Here is a 22,704-nt window from a genome sequence, read left to right as displayed (position 1 = left end):
AATCGCGATTTTTAAAAAATCGCGAACAGAATTTTTTCGCGATTTATTAATAAATCGCGATTTGAACGATAAATTTCGATTTTTTTAAAAAATCGCGATTCGGGAAAAAATTGCGACTTTTTGAAAAATCGCGAACTTTCAAAAAAATCACGTCCTTAATTTTGGTCTTTTTCGGAGTGATAAGTCGTCCTTTAAGTAATATTTTTTTCTCGAATTGCTAATTGAAAAATTAAATTCGAGAAAAGAGATTACAATAGTATTGTATGGACTATAATCCTACTACTATAACACTTTTTTTGTGAAAATCACACTTTTTTAAAAAAAGATATCAAATTGAAAAAAATTATTCTTATTTTTACTTATACTGTAGGGCACATTCATTGGTTATGAAAATCACATAGTATGAATACTCAATCCCAAATATCTTAAAAAAATATTCTAAAATATTAGACTCGATTTTAGCAATTGTATTCTAATCATAATATAATGCCCGAGTATATTATATAAATAGAACAAATATTAGTAAATTCAATTTTTTTTTTCAGATCGCAAATTATCTAATACAAATATTCATAAAAATCACATACAGTATATTTGCATTCAATGTCAAATATAATAGCTATCTAATACTTTCGAAAAATTGAGCTATTGAATATTTTATAAAATTTCTGGTCCAAAAATTGTGCTTTCACAATATTTTGATGATATCTATAATAATTAGACTACAAATATAAATTGTATAATAAAAAATCAAAATTTGCTTTTGATATCTCAAATCTCGATATGAGATATTCAATGTCAAATCAAAGTATTCATAATTAACAGATTTGTATCGTGAATGCTTTCGTTTTGCTTAATACACAATTATGCATGACAAGTGTGTGTGGCTACACAATTCTTTCCGTCCGAAGCGGAGAATTGTGAAGTTTACACCGCACTTCACGGATAATATAATGGAAAAACGATTTTCATGGAATACTATTTTTATTAATAGCTTAATAAATGAGCGAGTCTGATAGATATATGTTACGCAAGATATATCCATAGAGAAGTGTTTAAGTATAAAACAATGCGTTATACGTTATATGTAGGATATAGATGGTTTTTCTCCATTGAGAATTTTGTCATGTGAAAAATCTCTTTTTTAGCTATGATAAAAATACTTTTTATATACTATTATATCTCAGTTGATATTGATTCAACATTCTTATTTCACATGATAATATAATAGTATATGTAGCGAGGTATTATATTCTCTTGTGATTTCGATCTATTAATGCTCACACAAAAAATTCGCTACATCAAAATTTCCTCGGAAAATTTCACTTTTGCTGCTTTGATTCAACTTTGATGTCCAATGAATACTCAATAAAACTCGAAACTCTGATCATGGAGATCTATCATCACATATATAATTATATTGCTTAAATATATGTATAAATTGTATTTTGGATTTTTCGGATTAAAAAAGGTTAAAAGTGTCATATTGATATAATTCACATTTTATTCTGCTTATAAATCATATTGTCTTGTAATATTTGATAAAATTATCACTGAATTCTTAATTAGTTTTTTTTTAAAATATCAATTTTGATTTATTGGACTTGAAAATATTTTATTTATATTATAAATCATATTATCATTTAGTGTTTATCAAAATTATGGTTCTTCGTTTTGTAGCTATATTTTGAATGACAATAGAAAAAAAAATACTAGAAACTAAATATGTATTTAATTTTATAAGTAAAAATTCACATAATGATAATATATTTGTGAAGATTATTTGAAGAAACGATTTTTATTAATTCAATTTTCATTATAGCATTATTTAGGTGAAGTGCTCTCAAATTGTGAGCCAGACAAATGTTTAATGGCTGCAATAAAGGAACATAGCTCAGGTGCGTTTAATCAAAAATTTGATTAACTTAATAAATTTAAAGATTAAGCGATCTCATTTTAACACAATCGGTAAATTCAATACGTCTATGAAACAAAGCCATAATTTCTCGTAGTATAAAATATTTGATAAAATTTTATCGCTTACAGAGGTGGAATTAAAGGGTGAGAGATATATAGATAGACTATATATCTCTCACCCTTTAATTCCCTATACAAAGTTCGAAAACTTGGGTGCAATCAGATCTGATTGCACCCAAGTTTTCGAACTTCATGTAAAGAATTGCTTGCTATGATGTACTGATCATGAATCAGTACATCATAGCAAGCAATTCTTCATCTTAAATATATTTTTCTTAATCAATACATAACTTGTTCGCAATTTGGTTTTAGACGCTATATTTTAATCTAATTTCGATTTTTTATAAAATCGCGTACTTCTAATAAAACGCGATTTCAAAAACAATCGCGATTTTTTTCTGTTCGCAATTTTTCAGAAGTTCGCGATTTTATAAAAAATCGAAATTTTTCTTTGCGATCGAGATTTAAAAATTCGGTTGCGATTTTGCCTAGTGCAGTAAAGTAAGACTTCAAGAATTTTGACCAGTAAAGTGGGATTGAGGTATTTGTTATCGAGATTGTTTGATTTTAGATCTCTGATTTCGGCAAGTATGCAGAAAAACCATATTGTGAGCAGTCTAAAATGGATAAACAGCCATTCTAGATTCAAAAAATCTTTGTGAATTGCTTTGTTATTGAATTTAATTGCGACCTTTTCGCTTAATGAGGTCCAAAATCATGGTTCCGATTTGTTCTATGTTCGCGATTGATAAAGAAATCGCGTTTAATTTTGATCACAATTTTCCATAAAAATCGCGATTTTTTAGAAAAATCGCGACCACAATAAAATCGCAATTCATTAAAAAACGCGATTTTAAAAAAGTCGCGATTTTTCTACAAAATCGCGATTTATATATTTAAATCGTGATTAAAAAAGTGGTTGCGGTTTTCCTTATTAAATATCATATAAACATAGATGGCAAATATTATCCAAGAGAAGAATATTCTACAGTTGAGGATATGAGGTCATACAACTTGACATTAGATGCTATGAACTTTAACAACAACTTCACAACAACTATTAACCCTGAAATGCAAAGTTCTATTATGCCATATGTGAAAGTATGGACTCATACAGGAGGTCAAAAAACTCAATATACAAATGGAGACCGTTCAAACTTTTGGCTTGGCATTCCATTTGCTGACTCAGAAGACTTTATGGGTGGTATTTCAACTGTTGGTACAGTTCAAATACAATATACTGGTGACAGAGACGGTCCAGATGAATTGAGAGCAAAGAAGTTTACAAAACCAATAGCACTTTTCACGGAAGATGCTCTTTTGAAGATTCGTTCGATGAAACCTGCTGGGGCTCCTCAGATTGGCATAACGACAGCTTCCATCGAGCAGATTTTGGCAGCAGGTCAGTAAGTTGTTCTTGAACTGACTTCTCTCCGTCAAATATTGACAGTACGCCAGTTTTGACATAATATTGTATTATAAACTTTCCTTTAGAAATATCTGTAAGTTTTGAAGTTATATTTTTGTCTGCTTCAAGAACTTTCACCATTTCAGTTATACCAACTTTCTTTGCTTTATGAAAATATTTAGGTTCAGCAAAGACTGCTATTCTATAACATTTTCCATTGTTTGTGTAAAGAACTATTCTGTCAATGTATTTGTATTGTTTGTGAGTATAAACTTTGTTCTGCTTCAATTCAATAAGATATCCGAATACGTCCATCTTTTTATTCTAAGTAAAATGTCATTTCCGAAAAATAGAAGCGTAAGTGTTTCAAAAGGTTTAATGGCGGTGGCAGATGTGAAGTTAAATTCACCAACTCAAACAAACAGTCAAAGTGTTATTGTCAATGTCAAAGACAGAGATGCTGAAGTGGGGAAACCATACGAAGACGAAGATGGTATAACAATTGTTCCTGTAAAAGAACCAACATATCCTGAAGTTAACAGAGACTTAAGTTCTGTTGCAGATTTTCGAAATGACTACCAACAACTGAAAGACAAACTTCAAACTCAGGAGAAGATTTGTCAAGCTTTAAGTATAATGTTAAACTTGGTCGAACACAACCCTGTAAAAGTGAACTCATATGTCATTGCACCTCATGAAGTTTTGAAAGAACTATTGAAACTTTTGACAGAGGCAGACGATATAAACATCAAAGAAATAGAACCCGACATTGGTTGCTGTGGTGTTTCATATAATGTCATTGACAAGATATACGTTATGAAAGGAGGTGAAACGTTGAACTTAAAATATAGTTTCCCAGACGTTATAAAAATATTTGACGACCACAACATTTCATTAAAATTTATTTGCTACGTAAATGGCAGAAGACATAATGGTTTATACTATTACGACTAAAAACCCTGAGTCATATAATTCTATAACAACAAACTTACAAAGTCCTCAAGGACGATATTGTAAACTAACCTTAAACACAATGACGACTAAAGCCTGTTTTGCTCTTTTGACACCAGAAGACTTTATTGTTGTGAATGGTAAAAAATACTCCTTTGAAGATACTTACTCAGATATACCACCAACAGGTTTTGTTGACTTATTTAATACTTTAAGTACGGGTGTAACATGTGCTGCAACTAGAGCAGGTTTCATTATGTTTGGATGTCCGACTGAGTTTACTATAAACGATATGAGCTATAATACAAAACTTATTTCTGGTTTTTACTACCAACAGTTTCCTATAACAGGAAAAGGTGTCATACAAGGAATGTCTATTCCATTGACATTAAGCACACCAATCTTATATATTGTTTCAAACTTAGGTTCAAAGTGTTATTCGAATGTCGACAGAAACTATTATGACCAAAAGATACTTATGCGTATAAACAATACTTTCTCTGCTGGTTTGCCTATTGTTCATTCGAATGCAGAATTTTCAACCTTAGTGAACTCAAAACACTTTGGCAAGTATAACGTTGACATTAGTTGACGCAAACTTTGTTCCTGTAAACTTTTATGTCCTATGTATTTGTCAATGACGGCAGAAAGTTTCGAATTGGAAGATGCAACTGGTGAAAGTATTGTATTACAAGAACAACTTCAACAACAAATAGCTCAAGAACAACAAATGCAACAAATGGAACAACAAAGTCAAGAATAAAAAAATAATATTTTTTTTTTTTTATAAAAATGTACAGAATAGATGTTTCAGATTTTATGACTTCCAAGCATTCAGAAATATGTGTCCATTTAGAGACTATAACAAAGCAGTCGAGAATTTGAAACGTTTAGTCATTTATGTTGACTCTGCCCCAGAATGTTATGTCATGAAAGAATGGGATGTTGTCTTTAACAAACCAAGAGCAACAATAGTTCAGAACAAGAATGTAGACAGAAACTTTAAGAAAATAAAAAGTCGTACAAGTTGGCATGAAGATGTTAGATGCTTGGGATATTCTTATTGTCAAAACTTGAAGATTTTCAGTTCGTGGTATAAAGTTTTATACACCTTCTCCAAACTTCTATTCTATCTTCACTGGATATAAATATGAACAAGTAGAATGGAAGAAAATATTATAGAAGCTTGGTTAGACCATGTCAAAGAAATTATATGCAATGGAAACGAAAAGGTTTATGAGTATATCTTATGTTGGTTTGCAAACATCTTACAACATCCAAGTGCTAAAAAATGAAACTGCTCTCATTATAATTGGAAAACAAGGGAAACAGGTAAGAACACATTCTTTACAGATATCTTATGCAAACTGTTAGAAGGTTATTCGAACCCTAATATGACAAACTTAGAAAACATCTGTGGCAAGTTTAACTCCTCAATAGAGAATATGAAACTTATAGTTTGCAATGAACTTCAAAGTATAGATACAACAAAGTTTTGAACTCAGATGCTTTGAAGAGTCTTATAACAGACAAAGTTGGAGTTGTTGAAAGAAAGTATAAAGACCAAAGAGTTTGTGAGAATGTTGCAAACTTCATTATGGTTTCAAAACAATGCTGTTCCGATGAAGTTAGAAAGTTCTGACAGAAAGATATGTAGTTGTCAGAACGTCAGATTCTCATATGCAAGATACAGTAATTTTACGACTTAGCAGAAACTTTGACATATGACTTTTACAACCACTTGTTCTCATATTTCATGACATTAGATATTTCTAAGTTCAATCCAAGACAAATTCCACATACCGAAGAGAGACAAACATTGTTAGAAGCAAACAAGAGTGTATATGAACTGTTCATAGAAGAAAGCGACTTTGAGTGTTTAGATGAAAAGTCTTTATATGATGAATATAAACAATATTGTCAAGAGTATGGTTATATGCCAGCGTCTAAACGAACATTCTTGGCAAATGTCAAAAAGTCTTTTAGACGTACAGAATGGTGTATATACAAAGAAAATTTTTCTGAGTAAATTTAAAAAAAAAATATTTTTTATCCGATAGAAAAGATGACGAAATATATTTCAGTAAACAAGTTACATGTCAGGACTTAAAGAAACTTAGACCCATTCACATATTTGAATGTTTACTTCTACCATTTTGCAAAAGTCTTCATTCAGCCAAAGTTTGGAACATCGAACCAGTTAAGTTTGCTATTGTGACTAAAAATGGTGCGAAATTTTGAAGACTTAGACATATGAAGGTTTGTTAACAGTCAAAGAAAGTTTTGACAGAAGGTTCTCAAACCTTAAGAAGGCAAAGCATACAAACTTGTTATACCTTATGAACCAAAGAAGACAGACGACTATGAATATTATGAGTCTAAAGTTGTAGAAGTTCAAGGTAAATTGGGAAAAGATTTTAGAGTCTAAGCCAGTGTTTACTCCTAAAGAGGAAGAGAACATTGACATTGACCCAGAAATGTTCTAAAAATAAAATTTTATTTTTACATGTCAAATTTCTTTTTTCTCTGGAACTGGTTCAGGTTCTTTCTTCTCTTCTACTTTTTTTCTCTTTCTTTTCTTTCTTCTTCTTCTCTGGTGGAGATATGTCAAATTTCTCAGAACCATATCTATGTAAAAGTTCTTTGTCCTTTAATAGCTCATCTATTCTGTTTTCTATTTCATCTTCAAGAACAGCGCATGTGTCTTCTTTGCATTCTAAGAACTTTTGTTGGACTTTCATCTTTCCAATCGGCGTCATCTTTGTCAACAAGTCTGTCATTGACAAATTTTAAGACTGCTCTTTGTTAATGTTTTTATGGTTCTTGTCATATTCCCAGAAAACAGAACTTTAGAAACAAATTCACCTTTCTTGTTTACACTATGTAAGATTTTATGGTCGACAGATGTTTTGCTGTCAAAAAGTTTGTCTCGAATATAGATAGCGAAATCGCTAGACATTTTCTAAAAGATAAAAATTTTAATTTTTCTAAAAATATGTTTAGAAAAAAAAGTTTGCTGACATTGACAAGAAATTTGAGAATGTTTTAAATAGGAATTAGAAAATGCTCAGATAAAGCCTATACATGACAAGTTCTTATTTGCTCAGAATGGTATAACAGGTCTAATTGCACCACCTGGGTCTGGTAAGACTTTCACTTATCTTAAAATGGCTGCACAACAACAAGAACTAGATGAGAAGAACCCATTCTATGAGTTAGTAGTCATTTGTAGTACTTCTGGTCAATTTGACCAAACCGTCAATTCGTTCAAAGATATTATAAAGAAGTCTAAGTTAGTATGTATAAAGGATACTGAGTTGTTAGATTGGATAAAGAAGTACCAAAGAAGAGTTTTGAAGTATAATGCTATAAATGAGTATATAAATTCTAAGTTTAAAGAACCTAATGAGGAAATGCAGAGAAATATTAGACAAACACCACTTCAGAAAACAAACAGAAAGAGATAGAATACATTTCGAAGAAATTGCAATCTTACGATTGGAAGACTTACCCTCATAGATGTCTTCTTATCTTAGATGATTTCGCCTCTCATCCTTTGTTAAAGAATAGAGAACAAGACATGTGTCGAATTCTTAAGAAACTTAGGCACTTTAACATTTCAGTCGTAATATGTGTACAGACAGCAAAGAGTTTAAGTAAGGATGTTAAAAGAATACTTACTGACATAATACTTTTCCCCGGATTGTCCGAAGACGATTTCATGGAACTTATGAAAGAGTCCATGGCAGGTAAGTTTGACAGACATGAACTATGGGAGAAGTACAAAGTCATACAAGACCCTCATACTTCTTTCAGAATTCATATCTACGCAAACAAAGTTCAAATTGTAAAAAGTCAAGCTTGAAAATTCATTATTTTTGTGCTGAATTCAATAAAAATATATTTTTAGGGTAGATGGGTATATCTAACCCGATTTCTAACCTCATTTCTACCCTCATGAATTTTCATGAATTTTATATATTAATGTTTTCGTTAAGCCACTTTGTGCCGTCAGTCAGTCAGTCAGTCAATGAAATTTACACCAAAAATAATGTTTAGGGTAGATGGTTAGATCTAACCCGATATCTAACCTCATTTCTACCCTCATTATTTATAAACGTTTTACATGGTAAACGTTATGAATTCGTGAGATTCTAAACAGTTTTGTAGCTTCTATTTCTTCGCTGAGGATATAAAAAATTTTAACGATACCGAACGTTTCTTTATACTTCTTCTTGACGTCAGATAGAAGGAAATCGTCAGCAGTTGGATAGTTTTTGTTCAGAAATGACAGCATGCCCATTTTATTTTCTACCGGCTTCTCTGCTTCTTTCTTTAAGTCTGCATAGTCGTTTCTCATACGTTCTATCTCTTTGACGGAGTAGTTATATTTCCTCATTGCTGCTTTACATTTTGAACATTGCGGATTCATTTTTGCGTTATACATTGAAATAAAACCAGCTAGAACAACCAAGGCGTCAATGGTTTTCTTTAACTCAAAGGCTGCTGGTTTTATCTGTTCATTCCATACTTTACCTCTTCTATCTTTATTTCTTATCTGCCATACACATTTTGCAACTAATGAAACAAAGTTGTCGTATGTCTTAAACTCCCCCGATTTATATATGTCAGAGATGTTCTTATATACCATGTCGCAATCTTTGTCCATAACTTTATGGTTGCAATGATATCCTAGAAACTCATAGTTTACCTTTCGTATGAACTTCTTTATTTCTACTGAGTCAGTTGGTTTCACTTCTATTTCATCGAATTCATGAATAGTGAGTTTTTGTTGTTGGATTTCAGGCAATTTGGGTAAATGATCAATAATGTCCTGCATGTCATAAAGATATTCTTCATTTTCTTCATCCTGTGCGGTACAGTCTAAATTACTTGTTAAAAGTTCCTGCTTAATTTTTTGTATTTCTGTTTCGAAAGTAAATGAAGAAGGAATGAAGTTTTTCATCTCTACTAACATAGATGTTGGATTCATGACTAACGAGTTTGGTGCTGTTGTTGTTTGAATTGTTGTTGTGCCGATTGTTGAAATCATATCTTTTATACAAAATAAAAAAATAAATAAAAATAAAACTAACTTTATTTTTTCTATCTTAAGGAAATTCATGAAAATTCATGAGGGTAGAAATCGGGTTAGAAATCGGGTTAGATCTAACCATCTACCCTAAACATTATTTTTGGTGTAAATTTCATTGACTGACTGACTGACTGACGGCACAAAGTGGCTTAACGAAAACATTAATATATAAAATTCATGAAAATTCAAGACCTTTGGGTCTCGCCGCTTAGCGGCTGAGGGTAGAAATCGGGTTAGATATCGGGTTAGAAATGAGGGTAGATATCGGGTTAGATCTAACCTTCTACCCTAAACATTATTTTTTGGTCCGGGAACAACTTTCTCTCAATTGGAGCTGTAGCATACTCTTTGCGTAAGCGGTTCAGACCTTCTTCGAAGTCTTGGTCTCTCTTCGATTGAGATTGGAATTGGAATTGCTGGGGTGGAGCTTGCTGGAACAACCAAGGGTTGGGGAAGTAAGGCATAGGCTGAGGAGGGTAGTTCGGGAAGCCTTGTGGTGGGTAGTAACCTTGAGGTGGAAATTGGTAGTAATTCGGAGGTACTTGCTGGAACTGAGGTTGCTGAGGAGACTGTTGTGGTTCTGCAGCTTTCGGTTCTTCTGGCTTTGGAAGGCATTCAGGAAGAGGAACGTCAGTCATCCGTTTGTGTCCTGTCGGAAGGAAAAATTTTTCCTGTCGGATGGAAGAACTTTTTCTGTCGGAAGGAAAAACTTTTTCTATCGGAAGGAAAAACATTTTCTGAAGTTCGACCAAAAAGTTCTCAATTTTCGAAAATTTGAATGGTTTACGGACGGACAACTGGAAGAGTTCTTCCTGTCGGAAGGAAAAAATTTTCCCTTTGTCGGGAAAATATTTTCCTGTCGGATGGAAGAACTTGGAATGCAAGAAAGACTTGACGAGGCAATTTACCTCATTGAACTTAACGACTGCGTAAAAGACTACTTGCGCAAGGTAATGAAGCCCAAGGTCAAGTTCATCACTATTTCTGGAAGGTCTACACTTCAGCTCGAGACTTCGACTGGAATTCCAATTCAAATACCAGACGGGACAGCCTACGATGGCATAAAGGACGCCAAAAGAGAAGCTCTTGTTAAGTTCCTAAACAAACGTCCTTGGATAAAAATACCAAACAAGGAGAACCCCCTACTCCATATGAAATTGGCAATTCAGTCTCTCCTTCACTTCTCTGGTCAACCATTCTTTATAACTACAGAAGGCGACATTCAGCCAGTTCAGTAAACATCTCATTTTAACTCACTTTTTTAATGTTTTTTGTGAAAGTGTCAAAAATAAATTGTTTTCATGAGTTTTCTACGATGTTAGAAAAAATGTTATTTTCTAATATCTTCACATTCAATACTTTTTCAGCACTTTTCCGTAGTTATATATGAAAGACAATTCGAGATAAAAGTCATAGTGCAATGGAATAATATGTTGCACACCATTTGTTGTGAACCAAACTTGAAAGTCAGAGAAACTGTTACTAGGTGGTTCGTAGAATTTAGAAGCAAAGTCATAAAGGTCCTTACCAATACATAGAAAACTATTGTTGCTTGAACTGAAACTTGCATGACACATAACATTTTGAGGGTCAAACACGTTTCTATAAACCATCAAATCTGCTGATGGAAGTATAAATTTAAATGGACCATCTGGTGGTAATGGTTCGTTCTGGTTTAGTAACCGAAGAAATTGTGCCCAAGAACGTTTGTCTACTTCCCAAAATAAAAACTCTGTATCTCTTGAAGGGTTAATTTCAATCTTTTGAAATGAAACGGTGGAGTTCATCTTGTCATATTCTAGTTTCAGATAGTATGTTCCATTTAGTAAAGAGTCGTATTTTTCTTGAAATTCCCAATAATATTTGTTCATTTGAGTTTGAAAGTTATCTAGAGTTTTCTCAAGACTTTCGTCTGAACGAACTGTAAAGATTCTCATTTCGTCAAATTTGTCTATTAGACCATCAGGACCTTCATACTGCCCATGAAAATATACTGCGAACATAAATGCGTTAGCTCTATTTGAAAACAAAACTCTTCTAAATCCTATTGCCTTTGCATCTGAAGGACTTTGAAGCCAACGAATTGGATAGTCAAACCTGTATGCTCGGGATGAAATTTCTTCATCTGAAATAGTCCTACCAGCATTTGTAAAGATATAGTCTAACGGTTTTGTATCTGCTACTTTTGTTCTTTGTTTTTCAACCTGAAGCATTTAATATATGTAAAAATATATTGTTTTAAAATGGTATGCCATATAGTTCTTGAATTTGTTAAGAAGTATTTGAACGTATTTTCCATCTGTATCTCTAGTGTTTACATAAGCATAGCCCGCCTTAGTAAAATATACTTGTAATTTCCTATAGTTTACGCCGGTATAAAAGTAGAAAGAGTCTTGTTCTTCGCTATAGTAGTAAAACTCAAACGTATGCTTGCCATAGTCTGTAATTTCAATTGTTTCATCTTCTAGTTCGTCGACAAATTCGAATACAATATCTCCAAATTTGCCTTTGTTCTTATTGTTTTCAGAACGAGTGACCCAACGTAAGTTTTCAAGTCTATTGTCGTTTCTTATATGGTTTATATGGTCTACAAAAGGTAAATTGTTAGGATTCAGTATAAAATGAGTTGCAATGACAACATGTTTAAGATAGTGTTTTCCACCCATCTTCATAATAGCATATCCGTCATTTCGCTCCCATTCGCTTAAAACTCTTTTTGTCTTTTTGTTTCTGACTTCAAATGACTCACAACAGTGAATTTCATATTTCTCATCTAACAAACAAGTTTCCCAACGGTCTTCTCCAACAAACTCAGCGTACATTTCAAATAAAATTAAAAAATGTCACTTTTTAAAAAATAAATTTTTTATTTCATGCAATGTTTTATTTCTGTGCCGTCTTCAAGTATGCCCCAATATTTCCTTTTCGATATTACATGAACTTCGGAAAATACCTTATCTAGCTTAAAACAGCCCATCTTTTCACCGACTAAACCCATTTCAATGAGTTTGTTATAGCCTTCTTCGTTCGTCATGAGTGCGTCAATGTTCTCATAGTAAACCTTCACTTTGGATTTGACTTCGGAGAAGAATTTGTTGTAGTTGTCAAGGACTGCCTTTGCGAACTGAGGGTAAGACCAATGTTCGACAATAGGTTTTAATGTGGTTACTAAGCCACTTTGACCTTGAGTGAATTCGTACTTCAAAACAAAAGGAGAAAACCTTTCAACAAAGTTGTCGACCTTCTCATAATGTTTACTCTTCATCTCTTGAGGTTTCTTAATGGAATATCCCCATGTCGAATTCATAAGCAATTTGAGTGTCATTGCAAGTTTGGGGTTTGAAGCTTTCCTAATATCATACAGTTTGTATGACTTTTCCAACTGTATAGTTCCTTCCCGGGAACTCACCATCTTCGTTTTGGAATTCCAGTCGGAATATATTGGACAAACCTCATGTATGCAGCGTTAAGGTCGACATAGTATATCTTTTCATCTGAGTCGAACTTGTCGCAACCAATTGGTCCAGTTTGTGGAAATTCAAGTGAGTCTCTTATCTTCTGAGAAACTTCTCCTGTTATCTCATAAACATCGTCGAAGCAACCTGTTTCATATAAAACCTTCTGACCTAACTCAGATGCTCTCCAATACAATTTGACGTCAATTGGATGTCTCAATGGAAGTTTGTTTATAGCATCTTGAAGTTCTTGCAACCTCATTGGAAGTTCTTCTGGTTCAGGTTGGTATCCGAACAATCCAACCCCTTGTGGAACTGTGTACTTCTTTTGTACTAGAACTTTGTCTGGAACAACTTTTGGTCTTGCTAACAATGAAAAGTTTGTTTCGTCTTTTGGTACAAAAGTTTCTGTCAGCTTGTCATCTGGAATTGATTCCAACAAACCTTTCTCGAAAAGAATGTTTACAGCTCTGACAATGTTGCACTTACTTTTACCAAAGAATGGGTTTGTAAGACTTTCGTTCAACATGAAGTGGTTGTGGACAATTACAATCTTCAACCATGGTAAGTCTTTGTCAACAACATAGTCGTCATGTGAAGAACCTTTAGCTGTAGGTATGTTGACTCGGATATTGACATTTGCCAACGGTGCAATTTTTGCCAATTGACCTCTGAGAATGTACCTTGTCTTCACACATGACTCAAGATACTTCATCTTCTCATCTGTAACAAGACCAGAGTTCCTGAGACATGTGAGAATACAAGGTTCATTGACAATTGTTTCAATTGAATTGTAAATTCCATACCTTGTCAAGTCAATGTCAGACTTATTTATGAAGGGGAAGTATCCAGCATGTTGTCTGACTGCTTGAGGGTTAGGTTGGTACCATTCGAACTTGACACTTGCAATTCCTTCAATTGCATTCAAAATGTCTGAGTCGGAGTCAACCATTTGTTCTCTCTTTGTAGTCTTGAAAGCGTCAAGAAGTTTTGCGGCTATTTGTTCATTGCCATGTGCATAGTAAATGTGACCATCCAAATCTGTTATGGTCAATCTGAGATTGTGTCCTTTCTTATTTCCGTCTTGAATTGCAGCAAGTACTCCCATGAAGCCTTCTTTGTTCTTTCCTTCGTCAAAGTTTACTGTAAAGGTTCGACCAGATGTAATTTGACTTCTAACTTCACGATACTTTTCATATGCATATCTTGTTCTTTCCATGGGAGCATGTGCGTCTTCACCTTTTCCTTTTTTCCTTCTCAAAGGATGCAATTGTTCGTCATGTTTCCAGTAGAATCTGGCAAAGCCGTCGTGTCCTTCAACTTGAGGTTCACTAACATCGAAAGGCATGTCCATAAGACGTTCTTCTTCTAACCTCTCTAGTCTGTTTGGATAATTGGCACGTGCTGTTTCCAAATCTAATTCGTAGGTAAGACCTGCAATTTGTCATAGACTTTTATTGGCTTTCCCTTCCTATATTTAAACTTCTTCGAAACTCTCCAACCATATCTTTGTAACTCTGCTTTTATTCTAGCAGACTTTCTGTCCATTCTATATGGGGGCATTTTTATAAAAATAAAATTTTTTTCTTTACTTTACATAACCGCCTGCTGCCATAAGTCTTTGACGCCAACCCATACCAGCTAATGAAGGTTGACTTGGTTTAGTTTGGAAACTAAACTTTGGTTTTGGTTTATCTTCAGTTTTTGGTTTTTCTTCTTCTATCGGTTTTTCGTCACTTTTCGGTTCCTCTGACTTTACTTCACTTGCAGGAACAGTTGTGTCGTCAACATCTTCATAAATATCATATGCTATTTGTTTTTGTTTTCCTTTCAACTTTTTGTGTTTGTTGTAAAGTTTAGAATATTTCGACTCTAAGTCAATGAGATGTTCTATAATGAACTGTTGGTCAGTGAAGTAAACTTTTCCATCTGTTGTCTCGAAAGCTCCTTCAGACTTCAATATTTTATTTGTGAGAGTCTGTTTCTTTTTTGAGATACTAGCCGTTCCATTTCTATGAAAAGTGACTTTATAGTTCTGGTTTGTATTTCCAGACCTGGCACTTTCTATTATTGAATTTTTCTCTTCATCTGTAAGTTCTTTGACAGGTTTTGACAAGGGTTCTGAACTTTTTGTTTGTGGTGTCAAATCTACCGTTTCAACTTCTTCGGTCATTTCATCTCAGTAAAAAATTTTAATTTGGTTTGTTTTCAACTGGTTGTTGTTGTGGAGGTGGGATGGTTCCTTTAATAATATCATTCAGTTTCACATGCTGAGCCTGACTATATGGTATCGGTTTAAATGCTGGAAGCCGACAAATCCATCTTGAACTCATTTGTCTCAATGCTGCATTGTTCATTTCATCCTAGTTAAAAACCTTACATTTCCCAAGTTTGAGGCGGTTGCGGTTGGTTATTGCTTACCCATTGTTGTGCATGGTTATATCCTCTGTTAAAGAATCTTTCACCTTGGTCCATATAGTGTCCTGCTTGGTTATAGTAGTCATTTGCTTTGTTATAATAGTTTCCTGCTTGTCTTCCTACATTGTCCATCCATCCTTGAACTTTTTCTCTTGTTTCAGGATTTGGAATAAGATTTGTTGCATCTCGTGCTACATCCCAACCTTTCTGTACAGTTTGTATAATAGGTTGTGCGTTCTCTTTAAGTATACCTAATGTACTCAAAATCTTCCTTCCAATTCCAAATGCACCTTTGGCTATTGTTCCCACTGCGGGTAAAAATCTAGATGCGACTCCTGCTAATGCGCCAAATAAACCCATTTCTTATAGGGTAAAAAATGACGAATCCGAACAAGGACTCCTATGTTTCTAAAGCGACAAAGAAAGCACTCATGATAAAAATCTTTAGTTCAACACCAAATGCTTGGTTTATGGATATCTTGGAAAACATTCCGAGGTATAGAGAAGATGGACCACCATACTGGTTAATATTTGTTGGTCAAAACACAAGATACTGTGAAGCCATACCATTACAGTCCAAAGCTATTTTAGATATCTTAGCAGCTTTGACAATATTCGTTGACAAATACCATCCAACAAAACTGACATCTGACTGTGAAAGTTCTTTCAAATCAGATGATGTAAAAAACTATCTGCGTTCAAAAAATGTAAACCAATATTTCATTGTCGACCAAAACCATTCTGCTCTTGGTGTCATTGACGGTTGTATAAAAATGTTAAGAGACTTAAACCAACCACAAGGTGGTGAAGCAAATGAAATGTCATATGACGACAAGTATAGACACTTCTCCCAGGCAAAGATGAGACAAGTTTTAAATATTTACAATAACCGTAAACAAAAAGGTTTGGGAAACCACTCCCTCGAAGAAATGAAAAACAACCCTGACTTAGAGAAAGACTATATATTTAATAATTTAGTCAAAAGAGACAAACAAGAAAGAATGCCGGGCTTCAAACTTCAGAAAGGTGACAAAGTAAAAATAGAAATACCTAAACGCGACCCATATGAAAATACTATTGACTATGACAACAATGGGAACCCGACAGGTACTCACATTCGTGTTCGTAAAAATAGAAGAAAGTATACAAGAGAATATTATGAAGTTTTAGGCAAACATGGCAAAATGTACAGACTGCAAGCAGAAGATAAAACTACTATTGTCAGACCTCGTTTCAAACTTGTCAAAGTTCAAGGTGGTATACTTTCAAAGACAGTTCCTAACAAATATAAGACAACTCCTGACGAATATGCTAAAGAAGTTGAAAATGACGACTAAGCAATTCTATACCATGCGTAAACTGTCATGTAAGGTGGCATGTATTCTTTACTTTGTCCCGTTGTTTGCGTATATCCTGAAACGAAATGTGTATGGTTTCCTTCTCCCTGCGTGTCATCCCAGTAACAATTTATAGCAAACTTAACGTCGTCTTTAACATCATATCCTTTACCTTTTGTCATTCCTGACCAATCCCAATATCTATGCTTATGCCAACCTGCTTGAGATGTACTTAAATCTATGTAATGACTGTGTGCAGGTAAATTTTCACCTGAAATGTTTTACTTCCACCTGTTTCCTTTGAAGAGTTTGCACAATACAAAAACCTGTCGACTATTTGTTCCCATGCACCAACACCAAACATTACTTGAGGACCTCTTGCATCCATAGATGTATAAATAGAACCTACTGGGTTCATTAAATCAAACATATGAGATATTATAGGATTGTCTCTTTTGAACTTAAAATATAGTGCAACTATTTCAGGTCTTCTGGTTTGTGTCAGAATATTTTTTATAATATAATCTTATGTTTTCAGGGTAGGTAAAATCTTGACTATAATATTTATTTCTGTCATCTGTATAATAATATACTATTCTCGTTTTTTCTATTGCATTATATCTTTTATATCTATAATAATCTAAATATAATGTTAGCTTTTGTTCATCTACATGTGGTGTTCTGTCGTCATCTCCATAGTCATAATAATGTGGTGCTGGAGCTGGGTCAGGCAATGTCATATCTGCCATTTCATAAACTCTTAAATATTTCTTTTGTTAGTCTCCATATAAGTTTAAGTAGCAGTTGTTGTCTAATGGAACTTTAACTTGTGTACCATCATTCTTTTTATAGCTTACATACATTTCATTGTTATTTTTCGGAATGAGTTTATTCCGTGTACCATTTTTTAAGGACTGTACCAACTGCCATCTAAAATATTTATTTTCTTCATTGACAGAAAAGTCACCAACAATAGTTTCAATATTTTTTGTTCCTATCAAACTTTGGTATATTTCATTGACATATGTTTTATCTGCTTTATTTTCAAGGCTAACGTTTAAGTCTGTTATTTCAGAAGATGTATGTGTATGTCCAACGGCACTTTTTCTGTTTAAGGTTTCTTGTAAGTTTGTAATATCAGATATAGAATGTGTATGTCCAACGGCACTTTTCCTGTTTAAGGTTTCTTGTAAGTTTGTAATATCAGATATAGAATGTGTATGTCCAATGTCACTTTTTCTGTTTAAGGTTTCTTGTAAGTTTGTAATATCAGATATAGAATGTGTATGTCCAATGTCACTTTTTCTGTTTAAGGTTTCTTGTAAGTTTGTAATATTTGCAATGGTATGTGTATGTCCAACGGCACTTTTCCTGTTTAAGGTTTCTTGTAAGTTTGTAATATCAGATATAGAATGTGTATGTCCAATGTCACTTTTTCTGTTTAAGGTTTCTTGTAAGTTTGTAATATTTGCAATGGTATGTGTATGTCCAACGGCACTTTTCCTGTTTAAGGTTTCTTGTAAGTTTGTAATATCAGATATAGAATGTGTATGAGTCTTATCTGCTTTTGTCTCTAATGTTTCCTTAAGACTTGGTATTTGGTTAATATAATGTATATGAGTCTTTTTAGAATATTCGTTTTCAGCTCTTGTCACTTCACTTGACATTTTATTGTCAACATATGTTTTGTCTGCTAGTTCAGGATGAGTATGTTCTTTTGTTGCATAAGCATTGTTAGCTCTTTCTTCTTCTTTTGCTATTGCATCGTCTACATATTCTTTGTCAGCTTTGTTGTCAACATCTGCTTTCAAAAGAAGTTCATTTATAGGTTTCTCGTTTAAAGTTCCTTTTGTTGGATTTATACAGACAGTATTGTTCTTATTGTCTTGAAATAGAAACTCATCTGTTATAGGGTTTATTGTCAGTTTTAAGTCACCCCCTTTCAATGACTCAGATATCTTAGAATAGTTTGAAAAGTTTGTTGTGTTCTTATTTAGAGCTTGCATAATGAGTTGTCGGTTGTGTTGTATTTCTCTCATAGACGCTGTTTCATTTGACATTTTTATTATAGATAAAATATGCTTCCAATAGAAAAAGAAAATTCTAGAGTTGCTACAACTAAACCATTAGATGAACTTTTTACTAATGTCGGTCAAAAGTTTGACTTAGATACTATAAAGCATGAAGGCTATCGTTTTGACTACCCATTAAGATGGTTAAGAGACCCATCTGTCACAAAAGCTATTGGCTTTCGAAGAATAAAGTTTGTGTCTGTAGAAGATAAAAGTTTTCCATTTATTGTAAGGTTTCATATAGATTATACATCTGAAGGGCAACGAAAAATGTGGGAAGAAATTGAGCTAATACAAGTTGACCTCTCATCTTCTCTACAGACTGCATTAAAAAATATAGAAGATAAAATAAATTCATGTTATGCAAAATATGCTGATGAATATGCGAATACCGATAGCACACTTTATGTGAGAATTGTATATGACAAACAAAATTCACAAGTGTCATTTCAAATCTACGAAGACAATCCAAATAAAGACGAACAAATATATACAGAATTCACTGCAATGTCATGGTATTATTTGCAAAGAATGTTAAATCAGAAAGTTGAACCTCCTTTAGCAAATATCTACAGTCGATATGCAAGAGATGAACCATATTTATTTAAAGATGTTTTCGACCAAGATGCTGTGATAGTTCATGCTTCATTTTCTGGCGCCCAAAACTCTTTCTTATGCTTGGCAAATGACTTTTACGAAAAACCTACAAAGTTATACGAACCACCAAGTGGAAGTATTTCAGACTTTCAAGTATGGTTTACTACAGATGGAAGAAAAAGAATAATTCCATTATACCATGCGTTTTACTTAGAACTTAGTTTCATATACAACTACTATCGAACGGTAAAAATATAATTTTTTAATATACCGGTTGTGGTTGCCAACTTGACTGTGGTGCAGGTTCAGGCTGTTGTATAACAGGAGCTTGTTCTTCTGGTTCAGGGTCTTTAGGTATAATACCAACAAACTGACCTACTCTTTTACCAATATTTTTGACACCGTTCCATACTCCTCTTCCGACAGATTTTATTCCATTCCATATACCTCTTCCAACATTTCGAAAGAAGTTTCCTATCTTACTGAAGAAACCCATTTTACTATATGTAAAAATCTAATGTCCGCCTAGTCTCTTACGTTTCCTGTTGAGTTCCATAGCATTCTTTAACTGGAGCTCATACATTCTGTTTCTCCTCTGGTAGAAAACATATTCTGGGTCAACTCCTGTGTTCGCGTCATCTGCATAAAGTTGTTTATATCCCACTTCAGGGTTTGTATAAAACTCTATCCATCTCATATTTGCATATCATGGTGGCAAACCTAACGCAGCGTCATTTGACATGGCAGTTTGCATTTGTACATCTGTTGGCACTTGACCATAGTTTGCCATTGCAGTTTGTATTCTAACTTCATTTGGAATATTCTCTGGGTTTGGTTGTCCAGGTTGCTGTGCATTCGCTAAGTTCTGTGCGTCCATTTAATATTAGATAAAAATATCTCTTACGAGTACATATGCTGAACATTTGCAGGCATTGGTTCATCTTCATATTCTCTGTACTTTTCTGCTACGTCAAATAAATAAATGACACAATGGAAAAAACCTAAAACAAGTAGTCCTATTTCAAACCACATTTACTTACTAATAAAATTTCTTTATTGTGACACTTTCTCCAGTTTATAGGACCTCTCTCATATTCTATCTTGTCATATATAAACTCATAGTCATGTATGTCCTCTAACCATCTCATAACGGTTTTCAAACCACTTTTATCGGATGTAAAGTAAAAGCATGGATGGTTATGTATAACGTCTAAAGTTTCTAAAGAGTCTCTCAAAGTCCAGTCTACTTGGTATTGAAAATCCCATGTGTTATAGAACGGCGGGTCCACTATAAAGAAAACATTTTCCTTGTCTTTATATTTTTCATACAACTCTGTCCAATGACATCTCACAAACTCTATACCCTCAATATATTTTTCTATGTCCTCTTTGAAAACATTTGTATAGTTAAGATATAAAACTTTTGACATAAGTGTTTCAATGTCATGAACTCTTATAGCACCACTATATAATAGTCTAGCAGATATACTATCCCAGTCTATATATTCTGCTTTTTTCAAAACCTCTCTCACGATATTTTTCTTATCTAATGGTATACGTTCCATCTTACCTATAGGTATCTTTTCTTTTAACTCTTTCAATATATTGTTTGTGTCTGGAATATGTTTGAGACGGTCCATATAGTTGTCGAAGTCATTGCATATAATCTTTGAGTCAGGAAATACGGTATGACATAAATGGGATATATAGAAACTTCCACCGAACAAATCTACAAATGTTAGACCATTCGGTAGTTTCTTAAGTTCTCTCAATATAATATCTTTACATCTACTCTTATTTCCAAAGAACGGTAACGGTGGTTTTGTAAAATTCATTTATATATAATAATAAAAATGTTTTTACCCGAAAAGTGACAGAAAAGTTACAAAACATGAAAACATATATAATTTGTGAAAAGTGACATAAAAAGTGACACTATTAATATGATGTAAATAACAACGGTTTTGGTTTTGTCACCGGCTGGTCGGCTGGGGTTCGGTCCTCCTCTTGGGTCTTGGGCAAAATTTCTTATGGGCTAGAGGGCGCAACGCGCCTGGAAGCCCCACTTACCTGACCTGATTTTAAATTTATTCTCATAAAATTCCCAATTTTATACGTTTAGATGAAAATAAGTGATTTTGCTTGAAATAAAAGTTATTGTTTGCTTACAGCTATCAAATAGATTTTTGCTATTTTGATTAAAATTTATTAATCAAATTAATAAATTTTTTCTAAATATCTTAAATATCTGGATCACTCACTGATACAATGAATTGAACGATAAAAATAATACATACTCAAATAAGTTTCCTGTTTTTCAACTAAAAAAATTATGCAAATTAAATTAAATTGTTTATTCAAATATAAAACAAAGATGAAGTAATTACAGTTATCATAAACTTTATGAATAACTCTGTAATTGGTTCAGATTTTCGTAAAAATATTTTTATTAATATCGATAAGAATACGTTTACCTACTATCACAACATATCGATAAACAAGAGTAGAGTGATTTTTATCATCGAAACTTTTTAAAAGCTGTAAGCTGGAAGTAAAAATCTTGTTTTTTCTGAGTTAGTTGTAGAACTATTGATGCACGAGTTATCATTGTGATGTAGAAGGATGTCAATGTACTGACTGAAGGATATGAAGTGAATTGAATTTCATTGCATTTCAATTTGATCAAAATTTGTTGAAATGATATGAATGTGTCAACATCTGTATCACTCTCTTTCACTCCTTCCCTATTCTTTCGAGAACGAAGCTAGCTCAGCTTTCGCTGAGCGAATTGACACTTTTGATGCCCTAAACGTACATTTTCTCAAATTTATCGAAAAAATTATACCGCCCAAACTAGTATATTCTTATTTTAAATATGATATTATCCTTAGAAATCACACTAGAATATATTTAAATCAACTTTTTAAAAAGTTCGAATCCTGCGCGTCTCACTTTTTAAATTTTCCAAAAAAAAAATTATATTCTCCTAAAATGAAAACAATTTTCCGAATTGACATCCTTATTTTAATGTAATGAAATGGTGAGAAGTATTTATTTCTATGAAAAAAGATTATTTTTGGTTAAAATGGAAATTATTTTTGTCGATTTGATAGATTAGAGTTCAATAAACTAGTTCGAGTGATCACCCATTTATAGGGCTGACTCATATCTGCGCGCAAAAAGTTAAGATACTTGCCATAAATAGGAAAATGAATTCGATATCTTACTATTGTATAAAAAGTAATATAAAGTGTTAAAAAGCGAAGCATATATATCTCAGGTGTACTGGATTGCAATTATGAAATTCACCATTTTAAAAAATTTTTGATGTAGAAATTGAATAATTGGATCTAACGTATTTGGTATAATTATATATACAAGAAACAAAGAAAAA

General features: G+C 33.1%; 12 protein-coding genes and 4 pseudogenes across 16 annotated transcripts, besides 2 other annotated features; 6 read left to right on the top strand and 10 right to left on the bottom strand.

The window, feature by feature from the left end:
* The first annotated feature begins 2,028 nt into the window (after positions 1 to 2,028).
* Positions 2,029 to 2,241: a mobile genetic element.
* A 668-nt stretch (positions 2,242 to 2,909) lies between these two features.
* Positions 2,910 to 18,701: a mobile genetic element.
* Positions 3,764 to 4,339, top strand: TVAGG3_0395320 (protein of unknown function, DUF4106 family; the record flags this gene model as incomplete). The annotated part of the gene is made up of 1 exon (XM_051232456.1): positions 3,764 to 4,339. One exon carries the CDS (start codon positions 3,764 to 3,766, stop codon positions 4,337 to 4,339), a length of 576 nt encoding a protein of 191 aa, XP_051102186.1.
* Positions 4,419 to 5,099, top strand: TVAGG3_0395310 (annotated as a pseudogene). The gene has a single exon. A coding segment is annotated over exon 1 (681 nt).
* Positions 6,839 to 7,295, bottom strand: TVAGG3_0395300 (annotated as a pseudogene). The gene has a single exon. A coding segment is annotated over exon 1 (457 nt).
* TVAGG3_0395290 lies at positions 7,332 to 8,201 on the top strand (annotated as a pseudogene). The gene has a single exon. A coding segment is annotated over exon 1 (870 nt).
* TVAGG3_0395280 (organellar and viral DNA polymerase type B) lies at positions 8,448 to 9,389 on the bottom strand (the record flags this gene model as incomplete). The annotated part of the gene is made up of 1 exon (XM_051232455.1): positions 8,448 to 9,389. The coding sequence occupies one exon, from the start codon at positions 9,387 to 9,389 to the stop codon at positions 8,448 to 8,450; it is 942 nt and encodes a 313-aa protein (XP_051102185.1).
* On the bottom strand, positions 9,707 to 10,165 carry TVAGG3_0395270 (uncharacterized protein; the record flags this gene model as incomplete). The annotated part of the gene is made up of 1 exon (XM_051232454.1): positions 9,707 to 10,165. The coding sequence occupies one exon, from the start codon at positions 10,163 to 10,165 to the stop codon at positions 9,707 to 9,709; it is 459 nt and encodes a 152-aa protein (XP_051102184.1).
* On the top strand, positions 10,295 to 10,669 carry TVAGG3_0395260 (uncharacterized protein; the record flags this gene model as incomplete). The annotated part of the gene is made up of 1 exon (XM_051232453.1): positions 10,295 to 10,669. The coding sequence occupies one exon, from the start codon at positions 10,295 to 10,297 to the stop codon at positions 10,667 to 10,669; it is 375 nt and encodes a 124-aa protein (XP_051102183.1).
* TVAGG3_0395250 (uncharacterized protein) lies at positions 10,784 to 11,644 on the bottom strand (the record flags this gene model as incomplete). The annotated part of the gene is made up of 1 exon (XM_051232452.1): positions 10,784 to 11,644. One exon carries the CDS (start codon positions 11,642 to 11,644, stop codon positions 10,784 to 10,786), a length of 861 nt encoding a protein of 286 aa, XP_051102182.1.
* On the bottom strand, positions 11,670 to 12,253 carry TVAGG3_0395240 (His-Me finger endonucleases family; the record flags this gene model as incomplete). The annotated part of the gene is made up of 1 exon (XM_051232451.1): positions 11,670 to 12,253. A coding segment is annotated over one exon (584 nt), but the record flags the coding sequence as incomplete, so codon positions are not given.
* Positions 12,298 to 12,675, bottom strand: TVAGG3_0395230 (DNA/RNA polymerases family; the record flags this gene model as incomplete). Its single annotated transcript, XM_051232450.1, has 1 exon — positions 12,298 to 12,675. A coding segment is annotated over one exon (378 nt), but the record flags the coding sequence as incomplete, so codon positions are not given.
* Positions 15,079 to 15,243, bottom strand: TVAGG3_0395220 (uncharacterized protein; the record flags this gene model as incomplete). Its single annotated transcript, XM_051232449.1, has 1 exon — positions 15,079 to 15,243. The coding sequence occupies one exon, from the start codon at positions 15,241 to 15,243 to the stop codon at positions 15,079 to 15,081; it is 165 nt and encodes a 54-aa protein (XP_051102179.1).
* Positions 15,775 to 16,597, top strand: TVAGG3_0395210 (uncharacterized protein; the record flags this gene model as incomplete). The annotated part of the gene is made up of 1 exon (XM_051232448.1): positions 15,775 to 16,597. A coding segment is annotated over one exon (823 nt), but the record flags the coding sequence as incomplete, so codon positions are not given.
* Positions 16,638 to 17,390, bottom strand: TVAGG3_0395200 (annotated as a pseudogene). Its single transcript has one exon. A coding segment is annotated over exon 1 (753 nt).
* Positions 17,418 to 18,701, bottom strand: TVAGG3_0395180 (phage tail repeat-like family; the record flags this gene model as incomplete). Its single annotated transcript, XM_051232447.1, has 1 exon — positions 17,418 to 18,701. One exon carries the CDS (start codon positions 18,699 to 18,701, stop codon positions 17,418 to 17,420), a length of 1,284 nt encoding a protein of 427 aa, XP_051102177.1.
* An 18-nt stretch (positions 18,702 to 18,719) lies between these two features.
* TVAGG3_0395160 (uncharacterized protein) lies at positions 18,720 to 19,497 on the top strand (the record flags this gene model as incomplete). Its single annotated transcript, XM_051232446.1, has 1 exon — positions 18,720 to 19,497. A coding segment is annotated over one exon (778 nt), but the record flags the coding sequence as incomplete, so codon positions are not given.
* A 75-nt stretch (positions 19,498 to 19,572) lies between these two features.
* TVAGG3_0395150 (serine threonine-protein phosphatase family) lies at positions 19,573 to 19,806 on the bottom strand (the record flags this gene model as incomplete). The annotated part of the gene is made up of 1 exon (XM_051232445.1): positions 19,573 to 19,806. One exon carries the CDS (start codon positions 19,804 to 19,806, stop codon positions 19,573 to 19,575), a length of 234 nt encoding a protein of 77 aa, XP_051102175.1.
* Positions 19,807 to 22,704: the final 2,898 nt, after the last annotated feature.

Source organism: Trichomonas vaginalis, chromosome V, assembly GCF_026262505.1.
Source record: "Trichomonas vaginalis G3 chromosome V, whole genome shotgun sequence".
Classification (NCBI taxonomy): domain Eukaryota; phylum Parabasalia; order Trichomonadida; family Trichomonadidae; genus Trichomonas; species Trichomonas vaginalis.
Note: the sequence above shows the minus strand (reverse complement) of the source record. Positions and strands in the feature narration are given on the sequence as shown.